We start from the raw sequence: 16,337 nt of genomic DNA, 5'->3' as shown, positions 1-16,337 counted from the left end.
TCGACAATTACGTGGACTACCTAGCTGGTGATAGATTTGCCATATTGTTCCTATTCCTATAATACTACTTGGTCCTTGTTCCATTGTTCCCATATAATATAATCGGGCAATTAATACTGGCAACAAATATTTTGTTATTGAGTTTGTTATTGACATCTTGACACAAAGACCTTCTTGACACCTTGAAATTGACGTTTTATTTTTTTTTCAGTCAGTTGTCCATTTGTCGATCGGTGAGGATGTTTGTGATGGGCAGCGAGTTTTACAACTGAGCGGCGAAGTAACCTATGAAAATAAATTTGAAAAACATAATTCACATTCTATTGTAATTTTAGTTGAAAAAGTACCAATTTTCAATGAGGGAGCGAACTTAATATCTGTTATTGACTGGTGTTTGTTATATTGCAGTCATCATGGCTCGCTTTTTGACTGATGAGCAGCTGAAAGGTTTTGAAAAATACAAGGTACATATTTGTTTACAATTTTATCGCTATTTTCCTATTAAAATGTGAAACTTAGAAGAATTTTATAAGCATTTGAAGTTCCTTGTAATAATAAAGAATATCTCTATTATTGTTTCAGTACAATTCTATTGATACAAGTATACTCAGCAATTATGTTATGCATCCGTTTTGGAACTGGTGTGTTCAGGTGAGATTAAAACGTAATGTAATATTGGTTGGTGTTGGTTATTGTACTTTCTAAAATTTTATTGTCCTAAGTTTGAAATTTAATGAAATGCTTAAAAAGACATGATCTTGAAATAATATCTGTCTGTATAATATTTCCCTAACAGCAGTGCAGACAATTGATTCGTTTTGCAATGTTATTACCTGTAATATTAAAGTTATTTGCTTTAAATTATACAATTTTACTATCTTTGCATAGCTTCAGTGAAATAGTAAATTGCTAGTTAACAAGTACTAACCTATTAACCTGTTTGCAGTTCTGCCCCGAGTGGGTGGCCCCCAACCTGCTAACATTCACTGGCTTCTTACTGACGGTCCTTAACTTCCTCCTGTTCTCGTACTACGACTATGGGTTCTACGCCCTCACAGATGACAACCCCTACAATGACCATATTCCCAGTTGGGTGTGGGCCATTACGGCAGTCAATCTCTTTGTGGCATACACTTTAGGTGAGCATGTCATATGTTTTCAAATATAGAATTGTTTTTTTTACTCAAATCAATACAAATTCATTACAAAAGGTGAGTCATACTAATAATAATAATTTTGATTCAACATTTTTGGAAAGTACTTAGGTGCCTATAATATGTGATGTAATTATTGAAGTAGTATGGTTACACAATACTGTTTTTATGTTATGATTATAGCCTAGTACCTAAGTCTTAACAAAGTTTTAAGAAGTTGTATTATCAGTGTCAGATGAACAATAAAATCAAGCAAGCTGATGTTTGCTAATATTTAATATTGCAAATTTTTAATTGCAATGGATGTAGTTGTACATTCAAATCAATTGATTTGCAAATCCAAATAAAAAATCAAGCATATCCTCTACTGTAATTCAAAAGACTAGTAGATTTTGAATTAATATAACTAGTGGAAATCATGCTTATAAATAATAATATGAATTTATCTTAAGTGCAGTATTCACTAACACAGTTGGCTGAACCATTATAGATGGTGATATGGCTCACCACCAATCACATTGGTCTAAGAGAAAGCTTGGTGAGGTGTGGGTACTTAGTTCATCTTGAGATATTTGTAGGTGCCTACCCCTTGACTACCCCAATTGGGATATAGTCGTGAACTTATGTTAATAATCGTGTATGAGTGTATGTTAATAATCGTGATTTTTACATTAAGTTGATATGTGACTACTGGGATGTGAGATAAACCTCTGTAACATTTGACCATAAATAAATCACACATATTTTTTGACGGCTAAAATGCGCTTCATTACATAGGCATAGATAGGTACGTACATACCTATTTATTTCAATACTGCAGTCCTATGCCACACAATCACAACATCTAAACATAAAAAAATATTTTTATCCTAAAAACCGTGAAAACTTTTACTTTTTTTGATAGTTTTCAACTTAAAGAATTGCATCCTACCTATGAACTTGTACCTATTACGCATTATCTCCAGCCGGCTGGACGCCCATGAATGTGATGCTCTATCGCATTATGCATTATAGTTAGGTAGTTAAGAGATTACATGGCAATGGTGGAAGCCCCAGGCAATCATCATTATCCAATTAGTTCTGCTTGGAATTTTCTCATATGCTTACCTATTTTGATTCAAGGGCACACTGATTAATTCCTTGCGGGAATGCTAGCCATGCAAACAGCTATTTAGAAATACTAGATACCTACCTACACTAGATTCAAAATCAAACTCAAATGAAATATACTTTATTGCACAGAACTAAATTTCAACAATCCAACATAACACATGAATACAGTACAATTAGATTCCAGCATTAGGCATCTGGGGTTGATGGGATTGGTAATCCACTTCACAACAGAAGAATAAGAATCAATAGAAGAAGAAGAATCAGGCACAAATAGAGAAATAAGTAACATGTGACTTGGTAGGGGTTATGTTCCTTTTAATGTATCTTTTACGACGTTTTGTAGGGGACTGGTTGGTATCCTGTTAGCAACAGTAGCTCCCAATTCTGCTCAGGTTTGGCGGTCCATTGGTTACTTACCTACCTAGTACTTATCAAGAATTTTGTAATTTTATGAAGTAGGTCGATTTCCTTATGCGAAGGCTTAAAAAAACCTAATCTACCTAGGTACCTATTTTGATTTAATATTTTGCGCATTTGATGCAACAAACGTATGAAGATTTTGTAGTGGTATAATTATGTATTACACTGAAAATAGGTCGGACCTGATCCCGAGCTGTTTAGTGCCCTTTGTTATCTAATGTTAGTGTCTCGCCGTGATAAAAACAGAAGTCAAGCACGTTTCAACACATCGTCATACCACCACCACGCGCAGACCAGATTACTTCGACGTAAATTTTTTTCAGGTCAACAACTTATGTGTTAATATACCTACCTATTGGACTTAATGAATTTTCTCTACACCCTAGTAGGCACATAAACTATACAACATATACAGAAATGTCATAAACTTGTATCATAAACAGAGACACGTGTCATAAGCGACCAGCAGGGCTAACATGACCAACGTGATGAACTTATTGATCGATTCAATCAATTTTGTCGAAATCGTTTTTACCCTAATATGACAGAACGACATGACTTATTTGGGTTCACATATTAGCATCAATCGACAAAACGACATAATTATATCGCAAGAATCGATAAAATGACCGTGACAATTAGGTAGATAGATAATTAGGATGAACCACATGGTGACAGGTTAGCAGTTAGACACGTGCCCATATAGACCCACTTACCATTATGCGAGCTTTACAAAAAGTCAATTTAACTAAAAGCATTCATTTACTAGCGAATTGATGGACGACTCCGAAATTACCGCGGGAAAACGCTGGTTGCAAACACAGTCGGCACACACGGTTGGCCCTAAATACAGTCAGGATTCTTTAACAATAATCTAACTAAAACATATTGGTTCCACGTTCTTTAAAATCTGTTCTATTACATTAGATAGAATAGGGTTTTAATCATTATCTCTGTAATACGTTTTTTAAAATATCCGTTATCATTACCATATCAAATCACGCCATTGCAGGGACCAAAGTTCAAACGACATTAAATATTTGTCATTTGTAGTACGTTTATTTTGAGGCCATTGGAATTCTTATAGGTAGGTCAATAAATTCGCATAATTTATCGTGTATAATCAAAATTTGAAACTGAAAAATACCTTTAAAATGAGAATAAATAAGAGTAAAATGTACCTATCTAATTTATTCTTCTAGTTTTCCTTATTACTTCCAATCGAAATTACCTAATTTATTTGGACTACGCAAATTATTGTGATGTATGTTTACAGTAAATCATTGTTAATTTTAGGCGATAGCATAGAATAAGGAATTATACTAAGTAGGCGTGGCGATTGGCTGGAAATCTGTCACTACGCTCATTATCTTGGGACACCATAGAATGGTACCAACCTCGTCACCCATCCCTATAGAGATAACGAGCGTGAGCTTCTCTTATGTTGCTGTCCAAAAATCCGCTTCGCACACAGGGGAGATACGGATGTGTCCAGGGGGGTTAAAAAGGCCACATCGAAGCAATTCATCTAAAAAAACAATATTGCAATTTGACATTTGCGCATATAAAAGTGCGAATTACTTAAATGTGGCCCTTTTAACCCCCTTGAAAGCGAGGATTTATAAGACACTAGTAATTTTTCTCCGAGATTTCTGTTTGAAGCTCAAAAATTACAAACACTTCCGCCCCCCTCTGGGTACCACCTACCATTGTGGTTTTGTTTTGACCTTATACTATCAGTCTGGAAGCTGTCACTCGTTTGCGTTCTACGTTTGTCTATGTAACGTAATACAACACAGTGGAACGCATTATCTCTTTCTATCTGATAGGATCCTTAGCTATCTGATCAATGTTTATCCTCTTCCAAACCTATAACTATGATCATCATCATCAGCCCATTAACGTCCCCACTGCTGGGGCACGGGCCTTCCCTATGGATGGATAGGGAGATCGGGCCTTAAACCATCACGCGGGCCCAGTGCGGATTGATGGTTATTAACGGCTGCTAATGCAGCCGGGACCAACGGGTTAACGTGCCTGCCGAAGCACGGAGGAGCTCGAGATAAAAACTTTTTTTTTGTGGTCACCCATCATATGACCGGCCCTTGCGAAAGTCGATTAACTTCAACAATCGCAGACCGAGCGTACACCGCTGCGCCACCGAGCTCCTCTCATAACTATGATGGGTGATGTGTAATTGCAGATGGTATCGACGGCAAGCAGGCGCGGCGCACAGGCACCAGCGGACCGCTCGGCGAACTGTTCGACCACGGCTTGGACTCCTATTCCGCGGTGCTCATACCTACCTGTCTATACAGTATATTTGGCAGGTAACTACAATCCGTTTGCTATTTTCAATGTAACGCCTTCCGGCCTCCGTGGTCCAGTGGTTGACCGTTGTGCTCACGATCATGAGGTCCCGGGTTCGAATCCCGGTGGGGACAAATAACAAAAATCACTTTGTGATCCCTAGTTTGGTTAAGACATTACAGGCTGATCACCTGATTGTCCAAAAAGTAAGATGATCCGTGCTACGGAAGGCACGTTAAGCCGTTGGTCCCAGTTATAATTACTGATGTAATTACGTAGTCGTTACATGAGTCATGTGAGGGGCCTATGGCGGCTCAGTAATAACCCTGACACCAGGGTTGATGGGGTTAGTAATCCACCTCACAATTTACACGATAGAAGAAGAACGTAGGACATACAGAAGGTCACACCTATTTTCCGTTATTACGACCCTTACACACTACTTTCGTTTCTTCCACTCATCAAACTCTTCATGCATTCTTGACCTGGCTCGCACTTTTTACGTACAATGCAAATACATACGAAATTCCGATATGCATGCTTAGATAACCCTGCCCATTCCGATTATGATTACGGGTGTGAATTTTGTCGTATCATCATGTCCTTAAGGACACTTAGCGCAACGCGCTTACATTTGTCCGGATTAATTTTATTCACTAATTAGTCATATTCATATCTAATTATCTCATCAGTGACGAAATTCACAATCTTCTATAATTATCCAATACAATTACATTTTAATTACTTAGTGATATTATTAATCACTGTTTATGATAAGCCCACAAATTAGACCACCTCTATCAAAATCATTTTGAAAACTCGAATCGCAGTTATGATTTACCTACATGATATTACTGGGTCATAAATGTATGGCGAATGGTTATGTACGGTGTAATTACGAATCGAATCGATTTTCGTCGATTTCGAAACAGAATTGGAAATTATTTTTTGTGAATGAATTGAATTGAAATGTTCTCCGGGAAAATAAACCGGAACCTCTGATTAGATGCCAAGTTGGTTTACCATCACAAGCCAGAGTTCGCTCAGCACTCACAAGTGTTCTTACTTTCCTAAAGTGTAAAAACGAGCACCTATATCTTCAGATACTACGAAATAGCTGGCCACTATACCTAATCATGATTTCCCTAGCCTTATCCCATTTTCACGGGGTTCGCTTACCTAACCTGAAGATTTGACAGGTCCGGTTTTTTACAGAAGGAATTGCCTGTCTGACCTTCCAACCCGCGAAGGGAAAACCAGCCCAATACAGGTTAGGTCTCATACCTCCGACAATACATTTCTCGGGATGCTTTCCTTCACCGCTGAGCACGTGATAATCATTTATGATCCAAATACGAATTCGAAAACAAATTCGACAATAATTGATTTAGGTCTGTGCTGTATTCGAACCTACGACCTCCCACCTCCCTCTAATCAAATACGTAAATTATGCTTAGTCATAGAATAAAGAAAAATATTAGGTACGTAGAACGGTACCTCTCCGCCCCACAACAATTCGTATCGGGCGACGACTGCGACCTCACTCCCTCTGGGTTGTACTTTATTATATTAATATATTAATTTATAATCTTAAATCGCCATAAGCCGCTAAAGAGAAAGTGGGAGAGCGCGCGAATTGTGTCTCGCTCGCACTGACGTGACGTAGGCGTACACTGTAAGAGTCCTTACCTTATACCTACGCTACGCTACCAGTAACTTACTAGTAAATGTGATTATTGTACATCCAACAAACATTTTTTACTTTTTATATATAAAATGGCAATACATTTTCTCTCGTCTTCTACGATCGACTGCAACGTAACATGTAATTTTGTGTACCTTTATTTTAAAATATAACGTGGTCAACTCAATCGCCGTATTTTTTATCATCTTCTACACACCAGCCAGAGCACAACAACACCTGTGTACGACAATTATAAAAATATATATTTTACAGGGATGAGTTGAGCCCGCTGCGATTCTTCTTCGTGATATGGAACATCTTCATCAACTTCTACCTGACGCACTGGGAGAAGTACAACACTGGCGTCATGTTCCTGCCTTGGGGCTACGATTTCACAATGATCGTGTGTATATCTTTTTTGTCTCACTCACTACATATCTACATGAGATTAGTATGTAGTCTTAAGGCCACTTGCTCTGTACCGCGTCTGTGCGTAACTGCGTGACCGCGAGGAGATAAGTCGCTAAACTTGTCCATCTCTTCTTCGCATTACTTGCTTTATGACGCGCTGACGGCGATAATATCGTTGTCTAGGTGTACCTACAAATTTTTTTCTGTGTTTTTTTGCTAAGAGTTGTACAATGGAGCGAGTTAGACACGAAGTGACCAAGCTCCCAAATTAAAGATAATAAATTCTTCGCTTTCCCCGTATGTCTGCCGCCACTTACAACGCGATACAGCGCTTGCAGTCATTAGCTCATTACCTATATTACGTGGTCTGAGACATAGAATGAATAAAACACTACGTGTAGAACGCCGACTCTCCGCTCGCACTAATGCGTATCAGGCACGGAGCTAGATTGACCTCTCCCTCTGGGTGTTACTTTAATTTAAATGGCCTTGAACCACTAAGTTCTGTCTCGCTCGCTTACACGATAAGGCGGCATACGGTAAGAATGAGGTTTTTGTATGGGGCGGTCATCGACCTCACCAATGAATACAACGTAATATGGTAAGCGAACGGTCTGCTGCCGCTCCGCAGGGCTCGTGCATCCTGCTACTGGTGACATCAGTGGTGGGCCCGCGCGCTTGGCACGTGCAGCTGCCGGGCGGCGTCACCCCGGGTCTGGTGTTCGAGCTCGTGCTCTACTTCTCCGCCATGATCACCAGCCAGACTATCATCCTCTGGAACATATACAAGTTAGTACTTAAAACAAGACTCCACCATCATCGCTGTCGAGCTAGTTTTACCTCAAGCTAGGTCTCACAGTCTTAATGGTCGTAGGCCGTAAAAACGATTTCTGGTTTAAGAAGTAATCTATTAACGAAAAACTATTATTTATAAGTTATTTATTTACACATGGCACAACACGCAGTGTAGCGAGAAATTTTCTTCAATTTGGGAACACACTGGCAGCTGAAATACAGTTATACTAGTTTAGGAGTCAGTGCCTTATTCATAATTGTTGCTTGTTTGATGTACTCAATAAACTTTATTTCAAAATGCCAAGTGCTCTCTACTCTCTATCATCTAGACTATTCGTACCAGGCCACACGAGATCAATAATAACCCTGTCCAAGGTTGATGAGGTCGGTAATGCACCTCACAACCCACACTATGTAAGAGACTACTTAAATGTGCAGGTCGTACCGCGACAAGACGGGCAAGATGCGGTCGTTCCCTGAAGCGGTGCGGCCGCTGCTGCCGCTGCTGGCATTCTTCACACTCAGCACGCTGTGGGCAGTATACTCTCCCAGCGATGTGCTTAGCCGCGGGCCCCGCCTCTTCTACATCCTCACTGGCACCATTTTCTCTAACATCAATGTAAGTTGTACTCCAGTGGTTGAGCGCTGGGCTCACGATGCGCAGGTCCCGGGTTCGAAACCCGGTGATATGTCCCCCATCACAAAAACCACTTTGTAATCCCTAGTTTGTTTAGCACATTATAGGCAGATTACCTGATGACATGAACATGATACAAGGAAGGCAAGTTAAGCCGTTAGTCCCGGCTACAACTTACTGATGTATTTAAAAGTAGTCCTAACATCAGTGTTGATGAGGTTGACAACCCACACTCACATGATAGAAGAAGAATTACTATTTAATTATTAATTTCCAGCAGTATATAAACCGAAGGTTGGTTGTAGGGCTGGCAGAGGAAGACCTAGAAGAATGTACATTGAACGAATTGGATGCCCTTAGAAAAGGTTCAGTACGATCTACTCTGAACCAGCGTGCGTGTATGAAACGATTGATGTATGTAGAGGAAGCAAGAGACATTTCTCTTCACAGAAGACACAGTTGTGAAGCAAGAGACACTTCTCTTGCTTCGATCCTACACACTTGTCAGGATCGCCTGATTGTCCGAAAGTAAGATGATCCGTGCTTCGGAAGGCACGTTAAGCCGTTGGTCCCGGTTACTACTTACTGTGTAAGTACGTAGTCGTTATAAATGAGTCATGTCAGGGGCCTTTGGCGGCTCAATAGTAACCCTGACACCAGGGTTGATGAGGTTGGTAATTCGCCTCACAACCCACACGATAGAAGAAGAAGTCAGGATCGAAGCAAATGGAATTCAATAGTCTCTGCTTACCCCGGTGGGAGATAGGCGTAAGTTTATGTATGTATGTGTATGTATTCATTTCCAGTGTCGGCTGATAGTATCGCAGATGAGCGACACCCGTTGCGAGGCGTTCAACGGCCTGCTCCTGCCGTACGGTCTAGTGATGGGCGCGGTGATGATCTTCCGAGTATCACCCATGACGGAGTTGCTACTGCTAGCGGCTCTCTGTATCGGCAGCTCCATCGCACACATCTACTACGGCACTAAAGTGGTTTGTATCAGATAGTACAATCCCATTTTTAACCGACTCTAAAAAAGAACGGAGGTTATCAGTTTGATTCGTATGTATGTAATTTAGTTATCAGTTGCTATGGTTTTAAACAATGTATATAAGGCCACAAGCCTCCTTTCGATCAACCAGAGATTATGAACCACACTGTACGGAGGTCCTGGGTTCGATTCTCGCTGGGGACTAACAAAAAGTCACTGTGAGACTGTCCCTGGTTTGTTCAGGACATTGCAAGATGTAATCGTCTGAAAATAAGATGATTCCCTGCTTCAGAGGGTATGTTAAGCAGCCGAATTCCGGCTAACTATTTACTAAAGTAGGTATGTAGTCATTATATGAGCCAGGTAAGCGCTGGTGGGCATAGATTTACTACTACCGTAGATTTAATATCAGCGGTCCAAAGTGGGACGCAAAGTTACTGTTAATATAGCGACGTTAAAGTACTTTACCTAATTGCGCGATTGGGCGCCGAAATGGCAACACAGGGGAGTGCGTGGAAAAACTTGCAAAATTTTTAATTATTGTTGTTTTTGTATTTACAGGTACAAGAAATGTGTGAACACTTCAACATCGAATGTTTCCATATCAAACCAAAGATTAAGTAAGAAATCTCACTAGTGAAAGTTATTCAGGTAATATTTATGTTATGTACGTGTAGTAGAAGTGCGAAATTTGAAGGTTTCGATGAACAGTGTTTTAGGTGAATTTGTAAATTATTTTTTTAATATCCCATTTTAAGTCAAATGATTTTGTGGCATATTCCGACCCCAGTGTCTGTTACAGACTGAATGTCCGTAGAACGGGACTCAGCTTTTTCGTTACTTATGTGAATCTCGACCAACTAAACTACTGTGTTAAATAAAACACATGCATAAATTAAAACAGCATACCGGTAGATAATTATTAAATGTATTCAAGTTAAACTTTGACTCGTACCTTTAGAGCAATGAACTAATTGTATTAAAAATTCAGGGGGTCTAAAAAGGCCACATCAAAGCAGTTCATCTAAAAAGTAATATTGCAATTAGTCATTTGCGTATATAAAAAGTAAATGCGTAATGCCAACAAATGATGAAAAGCAATTTTGCTTTTTAGAATTTGCACATTGGTATCTGGAAAAACTCGTTGGGTGGCGGCCAATGTTGGTAACTGTAGTATCTACCTATAGTAAGTTAAGTATGGACCTGCACCAATAGCTATATGTACGTGTCTCAGTATTGTTGGGCATTTATTTACAATACCAGACTAATAATCATAACTTTGTAAGGGGTGCTATACTGATGGGTCATTGTATTCTGTATATTTAACAAAAAACTGATCCACATAAAATTGCATATCCTGTTTCCGACTACTAATGAAAATCTAAATCGTCATCATTCATACACAATTTGATTTTCGTTTAGGTGAGATACAATAACAGTACCAAATCTGTTGGAAAGTGATTCCTCAACTGCCTGCTTTGCTGGTTCGCAGATAGGATTATTTTATTATAATTAATGATATATAAACAATAAGGGTTTTTATATCGTTAGGGGTATGCCAAGCGGCTTTTTGACTGCCAATTATTACTGACCCGAGGATGTGTAGCGCGCCTATTAAACTTAAGTCATTGGAATCAGTGAGAATTCAAAATGTCAGTAACCCTAGTCATGCTTATTATACAACAATCTTGTCGTAAATATAGATATTGTGATTTAGTACCAAATGTTTCACATAGTGGATGTAGTCAATTTTAAAGCAATCAAATGATGTAAAAATTTTAGTTACATATTCATATTTTTGTAATCCTATTCTTCTCTATGCAGTTATAAATTGTAAGTGTTATGTATAAGAATAATGTAAGTCTTACATATTTGGGGATATTTTCTATGTACATTTTTCTCAATGTATTGTATTTGTATAATATGTAGGAAGTTGAAGTAGCAAATTGTATGTCTCATAAAATAATTTATGAAATTGTTATTTTATTCTTAAATTGACTTCAATTGTAGTCATTTAAATTGTACCATTGTAGTCAATAATGTATGGATGCCATGTATAAACGAAAAGCCTCAACTTGCCTCTTCCAGTCAAACTTTGATGTTATTTTTATGGTTGTCTATAATAATATAAGCATCAGCCTCTTTCACACTATGGTGTATTCGCCTAACTGCTGCACAAATGTGAAGTAGCAAGTTGCGAAATCACATCCTTTTCAAGTCCTGGTGTGAATGAGACATTATAACTCATTTTATTTATTCTCTTTGCTCAATATTTAATACCTCTATTAACTTTTAAGTTCGTGTGATGTTTTGTTTCAATGCTACTCAAAATATATACAGAGGGCAATCTTTATGATGTACTATGATGATAAACTAGTGTTGTAACTGGCAGCTGCAGAATTTATCTGCCTTATGTTTGTTTGTCAAAAAAAACATTCTTGTTTATTATGTAGTTTTTTATTTCAACCTTACACTTACAAATCAAATAGGTGAAAACATTTTTGTTGCAAACATTTATTCGCTTAACTCACTTTAACAAGTATTAGATTATATGAAGTACCAAGTGCATTAACAATTATCAATGGTAACAAAAAGCACAAAATGTAACAAACAGTTGCTCTTAACATAAGGTACTTATAGTTTCATTTATTTCATCGCCTAGTGAGAGTAGCTTCCGCCATTGCTCTGGAGTGAGACTGATGCCCTTCTTGCCAGGCAGGAGTTCTCCATTCTTCTCATAAAACTCCCTCACATCAACATAGCACTTGCCTTTGAATTCTCTCACTTTGACAAGCTTTTTTCCTTGAAGCACCCATGTGGGCTCCTTGTCGTTAGTCCGCGTTGACTGAGTAGTTTTGGCTTTTTTATCTGGTGGTGGATTTCTCTGTAAATAGAAGTCACAATTAGGTTATGTGTACTCAAGAAGTTCGCAGTAAATCATCGTAATTTGATAAAAATACACAAATGTATTTGCTATTGCAATTATCTGCGTAAACATCACATCCTTTTTCCTATAGCTTGTATTGCTTATACAAATTACGGTGACGTGGTTAGTATATTTTACGATCAAGTAATGTAGGTTAATTATAAGGTACCGACTATAGTCACGATATTATATATAAAGAAAATACAAAGGTTGAAAAGTTAATTATTGCCTACTTTCTATTTATATAAAAACACTTACATCGACTGGTCCGTCGTCACTATCACTGCTACTACTACTTGCATCCTTCTTATGTTTCGGCATTTTGAAAATTCAGTCTTTTCCTATAATAATATCAGAAATATGGCTTATTGGTTTTAAAGAAATATACAAACACAAACTTAGAATAGTAAAGTATTAATTACCAAATAAAGTAACCGGCAGCTCCCAAATTGAACAACCAAAAAGGCGGCTTGTCAACGTCGTCAACTGTCAAAGTTCAGTTGCTTTTCACAATGGAATGGCAAAGGACTAATGTCTATACAGCTTAGTTAAGCGATTGGCATATCATGCTCTCGTCCCAATAAAAAAACTGTGTTTTGCATGAAGTTTCGTCGAACTACCCATTCTTATACCATGGAATTACCTAGTTGCCTAGGTATCTAAATGGTTTTACGTCATGCCTTACGATACAGCTTAAAGGTAATTATGTAAAATTGATCTAGACGACTTTAAAATGCTTCACCATTTATCTACCCTAAAAGGATTTTTAAGTTATTTAAAAATAATAAAGTAAGCAATCGATAACAATAATTATATTTTTATTTTACAAACGTGCTACTGTCTCGTTGTTATGTATGACCTACAAACCCACTGTTATGCTAATTCATTAGTAAGTACGTATACATTGGTCATTGCTATGTAAATGTTCGAATCGTATCGATGTACTGGGACTGGCTTAAAAATTATGCTGCCGAATAAGCAACCAGTTTCTGTATTATGTTGTAAACATTACTTACTACTGTGGTTTCTAGTCATCATCATCAGCCATACGACGCCCACTCACTGCTGGGCATAGGCCTCCCCCAAGGATCTCCACGACGATCGGACTTGCGCTGCCCGCATCCAGCGGCTTCCCGCGACCTTCACCAGATCGTCGGTCCACGTTGTAGCGGGCCTACCCACTGAGCGTCCTCCGACACGTGGTCGCCATTCTAGAACCTTTCCGCCCCAGCGGCCATCGGTTCTCCTCGCTATATGTCCTGCCCACTGTGTGGTTACTAGTAGGTATGTAGGATGAATCAGGGACAGATTAGCCATGATTGAGCCATGTGAAATGCCTTTGGCGGCTAGTAACCCTGACACCAGGGTTGATGAGGTAAATCCTTGGTTATTGGTGAGGTTCTATTCAAATCAGAGGGGCATCCCGTGTCAGAGGGTGGCGTCAAGACAAATTTAAAAATATTCAAGTAGGTATTAGGTAGGTACATACTTGATGTTTCTGCAGTTTAGAAGCGTAATGGCATATATACTTAATAAAAAATGCTACGTAGTGGGGGAAATAAATTACACACATAGAGAGTCATATAAGTATTAAAAACTACTAACAGGCACTTTTCATACGAAGTCAAGATGGATATAATAATAATTAAATGAATAATAGCCGGTATCGGCTACTTAACTTGCACTCCGAAGCACGGAATAATCTCATTTTTCAGACAATCAGGTGATTTCAGCCTACAATGTCCTAACCAAACCAGGGACGATATTTTTTTTTCGATAGACGTGTACCCACCGGAAATCGAACCTAGGACCTTCGAATCGTAAGCTTTATCTAACTACTGGACCACGTATGTCATCTGCACGTAGGCTATTTGTTGGTAGTGTTCGACAAGGTTACCTCCTTCAAACCAGGCATAAGTGAACATAAAGGTAATTACATGTCACGAACATTTCCTCCATTCTTTTATACAAGTCATGTATTACTTGTCGGATACTGGCGAAATACTCAGGTAAAATAAAATGTTCGTAAAGTATCATTTGAACGTAAATCACACCCATCACATGTCCTGCTGATGTTACGACACGTTTTATGGGTGTCACGTCCAGTGATAGGCTGTCCCTAGGAATGTTCCCAAAGTGCGTACCTACTACGTCCCTGTTGTAAAGACTCTTTAACACGTTCACTGCGTAATTGAAAATTACTTATCAACCACATTTGATATTATGTACATAGACACACTTTGTCAAGAAAAAATATGGCCCACATATGGGACATGCACGTATGAGTTTCAAATTTGTTGCCTCATATGCGATTCATACACAATTAAGGTGTTGTGACGGCCTCCGTGGTCCAGTAGATGAGCGTTGTACTTACGATCCAGAGGTCCCGGGTTCGAATCTCGGTGGGGACAAATCACGAAATTCACTTCGTGATCCCTAGTTTGGTTAGGTCATTGCAGGCTGATCACCTAATTGTTCAAAAGTAAGATGATCTGTGCTTCAGAAGGCACGTTACGTCGTTGGTCCCGGTTACTACTTACTTTACGTAAGTACGTGGTCGTTACACGAGTCACGTCAGGGGTTTTGGCGGCTCAATAATACCCCTGACACCAGGGTTGATGAGGTTGGTAATCCACCTCGCAACCCACACGATAGAAAGGAGAGAGAGGGAGTTAACGTGTTAATAGTAAAGATACTAGGTGTTTTTTTTTCAAATTCTTCTTTCTTGTACTCTGACCCTATCTGCCTAAAGGCTAGGTAGGTAATATAACTCTTTTTACACCTTTCTCATCTCATCATCATCTTTTTGTATTGCGACCTATTGCGACTTTATATTAGCGGTGGGAATATTCCTCTAAACGCCACATCCTGGTCACGTCAACGATAGACACAGTGCGAATTACGTTGACAAATAGCGGAACATTGTTTGTGTGAGGTTTATTAGTAGGTACTATTATTTTCTATCTGTGTAATATTTAATATAAGTACCTATCTGTCTAGTATTTAAAGTCACAGGTTCGAATCTCGACTTGGACTCTGAACCACCGAAATCGACTTTGTGAGTTCGGATTCATGTTTAGATCATAGATAATTGTTATTTTTTATCCTGGGATCCCAGGATTTGCCAACCAATGCCGAATGGCTCAAATTAGCTTCAGAACGTTTTTTCGATTCTGCTCCGAACCACCAAAATCCCCTGGTTGTTGCGGCTTCCCAATATATCCCGCTTAGGGACGGTACTAAAAGTATTGGCGTCCGATGGACGTAATATACCATAGAGGCAGCCAATCAGCTCGCGACACCAAACACTTCAGGACCCCGATACCGACTCCGCCGGCGTGGTAGACGACTTCCCTCAATCAGCGCTTATCGCTACCGACCGACTAGGGTCGATTAATTCTTTAAAATATTTTTCCTCTCCGCCCTGAGCCGAGGTTCGCGCCCAACTGGACACCCTCAGGCCTGTTGTCTTAAACGTTGTACCGGGTGAGAGCCTTCAGCGCTCCCCATTTGTCCGGCCAAGTAGTTAATGCCATCTGCGGCATAGCAACAATAAGTCACGTCAAAAAAAAAGTGCCCGGCTCGCCCCCTATTACATGGCACTTAAAAACTTAGCGACCAGTTTTGAACTTTGGGAATGTTCCCGGCAGTAAAAAACGCATAAGTTATGTAAAAAGAGCTTTATTACCTAGCCTTTACACAGATAAGATCGGAGTGCAAGGAAGAATAATTTGAAAAAAAAAGCAGCCAGTGCTATTAAAACTTTTGTGTAACGGGAACATTGTCCCTTTGGGAACATTACCGGGCACTGTATATAACTATTATACTGGTATATCTACCTCTGCCTACCCGTTCCTTATGTTATTTTATAATATCTGCAGTGATGGATACTACGT

General features: G+C 39.1%; 2 protein-coding genes across 4 annotated transcripts; one reads left to right on the top strand and one right to left on the bottom strand.

The window, feature by feature from the left end:
• Positions 1 to 218: 218 nt before the first annotated feature.
• On the top strand, positions 219 to 11,963 carry LOC126368057 (ethanolaminephosphotransferase 1). Of its 3 annotated transcripts, none has more exons than XM_050011927.1 (10): positions 224 to 325; positions 409 to 464; positions 583 to 651; positions 947 to 1,139; positions 4,891 to 5,017; positions 6,955 to 7,084; positions 7,724 to 7,881; positions 8,326 to 8,506; positions 9,331 to 9,516; positions 10,077 to 11,963. In XM_050011927.1, exons 2-10 carry the CDS (start codon positions 414 to 416, stop codon positions 10,137 to 10,139), a joined length of 1,158 nt encoding a protein of 385 aa, XP_049867884.1. In that variant the 5' UTR covers positions 224 to 325; positions 409 to 413; the 3' UTR covers positions 10,140 to 11,963. The 3 variants fall into 3 exon arrangements, with proteins under 3 accessions (XP_049867883.1, XP_049867884.1, XP_049867885.1); XM_050011928.1 differs by having other exon boundaries at positions 225 to 280; XM_050011926.1 differs by having other exon boundaries at positions 219 to 464.
• Positions 11,964 to 12,009: 46 nt separating this feature from the next.
• LOC126368101 (RNA polymerase II transcriptional coactivator) lies at positions 12,010 to 13,014 on the bottom strand. Its single transcript, XM_050011987.1, has 3 exons — positions 12,864 to 13,014; positions 12,700 to 12,782; positions 12,010 to 12,399 (listed from the first exon to the last, which is right to left on the bottom strand). Exons 2-3 carry the CDS (start codon positions 12,760 to 12,762, stop codon positions 12,136 to 12,138), a joined length of 327 nt encoding a protein of 108 aa, XP_049867944.1. The 5' UTR covers positions 12,763 to 12,782; positions 12,864 to 13,014; the 3' UTR covers positions 12,010 to 12,135.
• Positions 13,015 to 16,337: the final 3,323 nt, after the last annotated feature.

Source organism: Pectinophora gossypiella, chromosome 7, assembly GCF_024362695.1.
Source record: "Pectinophora gossypiella chromosome 7, ilPecGoss1.1, whole genome shotgun sequence".
In the NCBI taxonomy this organism is placed as follows: Eukaryota; Metazoa; Arthropoda; class Insecta; order Lepidoptera; family Gelechiidae; genus Pectinophora; species Pectinophora gossypiella.
Note: the sequence above shows the minus strand (reverse complement) of the source record. Positions and strands in the feature narration are given on the sequence as shown.

Bases quoted from the DNA above. Each gene is read 5' to 3' on its own strand.
- LOC126368057 (XM_050011926.1), top strand. From the start codon at position 414: ATGGCTCGCTTTTTGACTGATGAGCAGCTGAAAGGTTTTGAAAAATAC. The intron at 5,018-6,954 runs GTAACTACAATC...TATATTTTACAG, and splicing joins CTATACAGTATATTTGGCAG to GGATGAGTTGAGCCCGCTGC. The intron at 7,085-7,723 runs GTGTGTATATCT...GCCGCTCCGCAG, and splicing joins GCTACGATTTCACAATGATC to GGCTCGTGCATCCTGCTACT.
- LOC126368101 (XM_050011987.1), bottom strand. From the start codon at position 12,762: ATGCCGAAACATAAGAAGGATGCAAGTAGTAGTAGCAGTGATAGTGAC. The intron at 12,400-12,699 runs GTAAGTGTTTTT...TTCTATTTACAG, and splicing joins GTGACGACGGACCAGTCGAT to AGAAATCCACCACCAGATAA.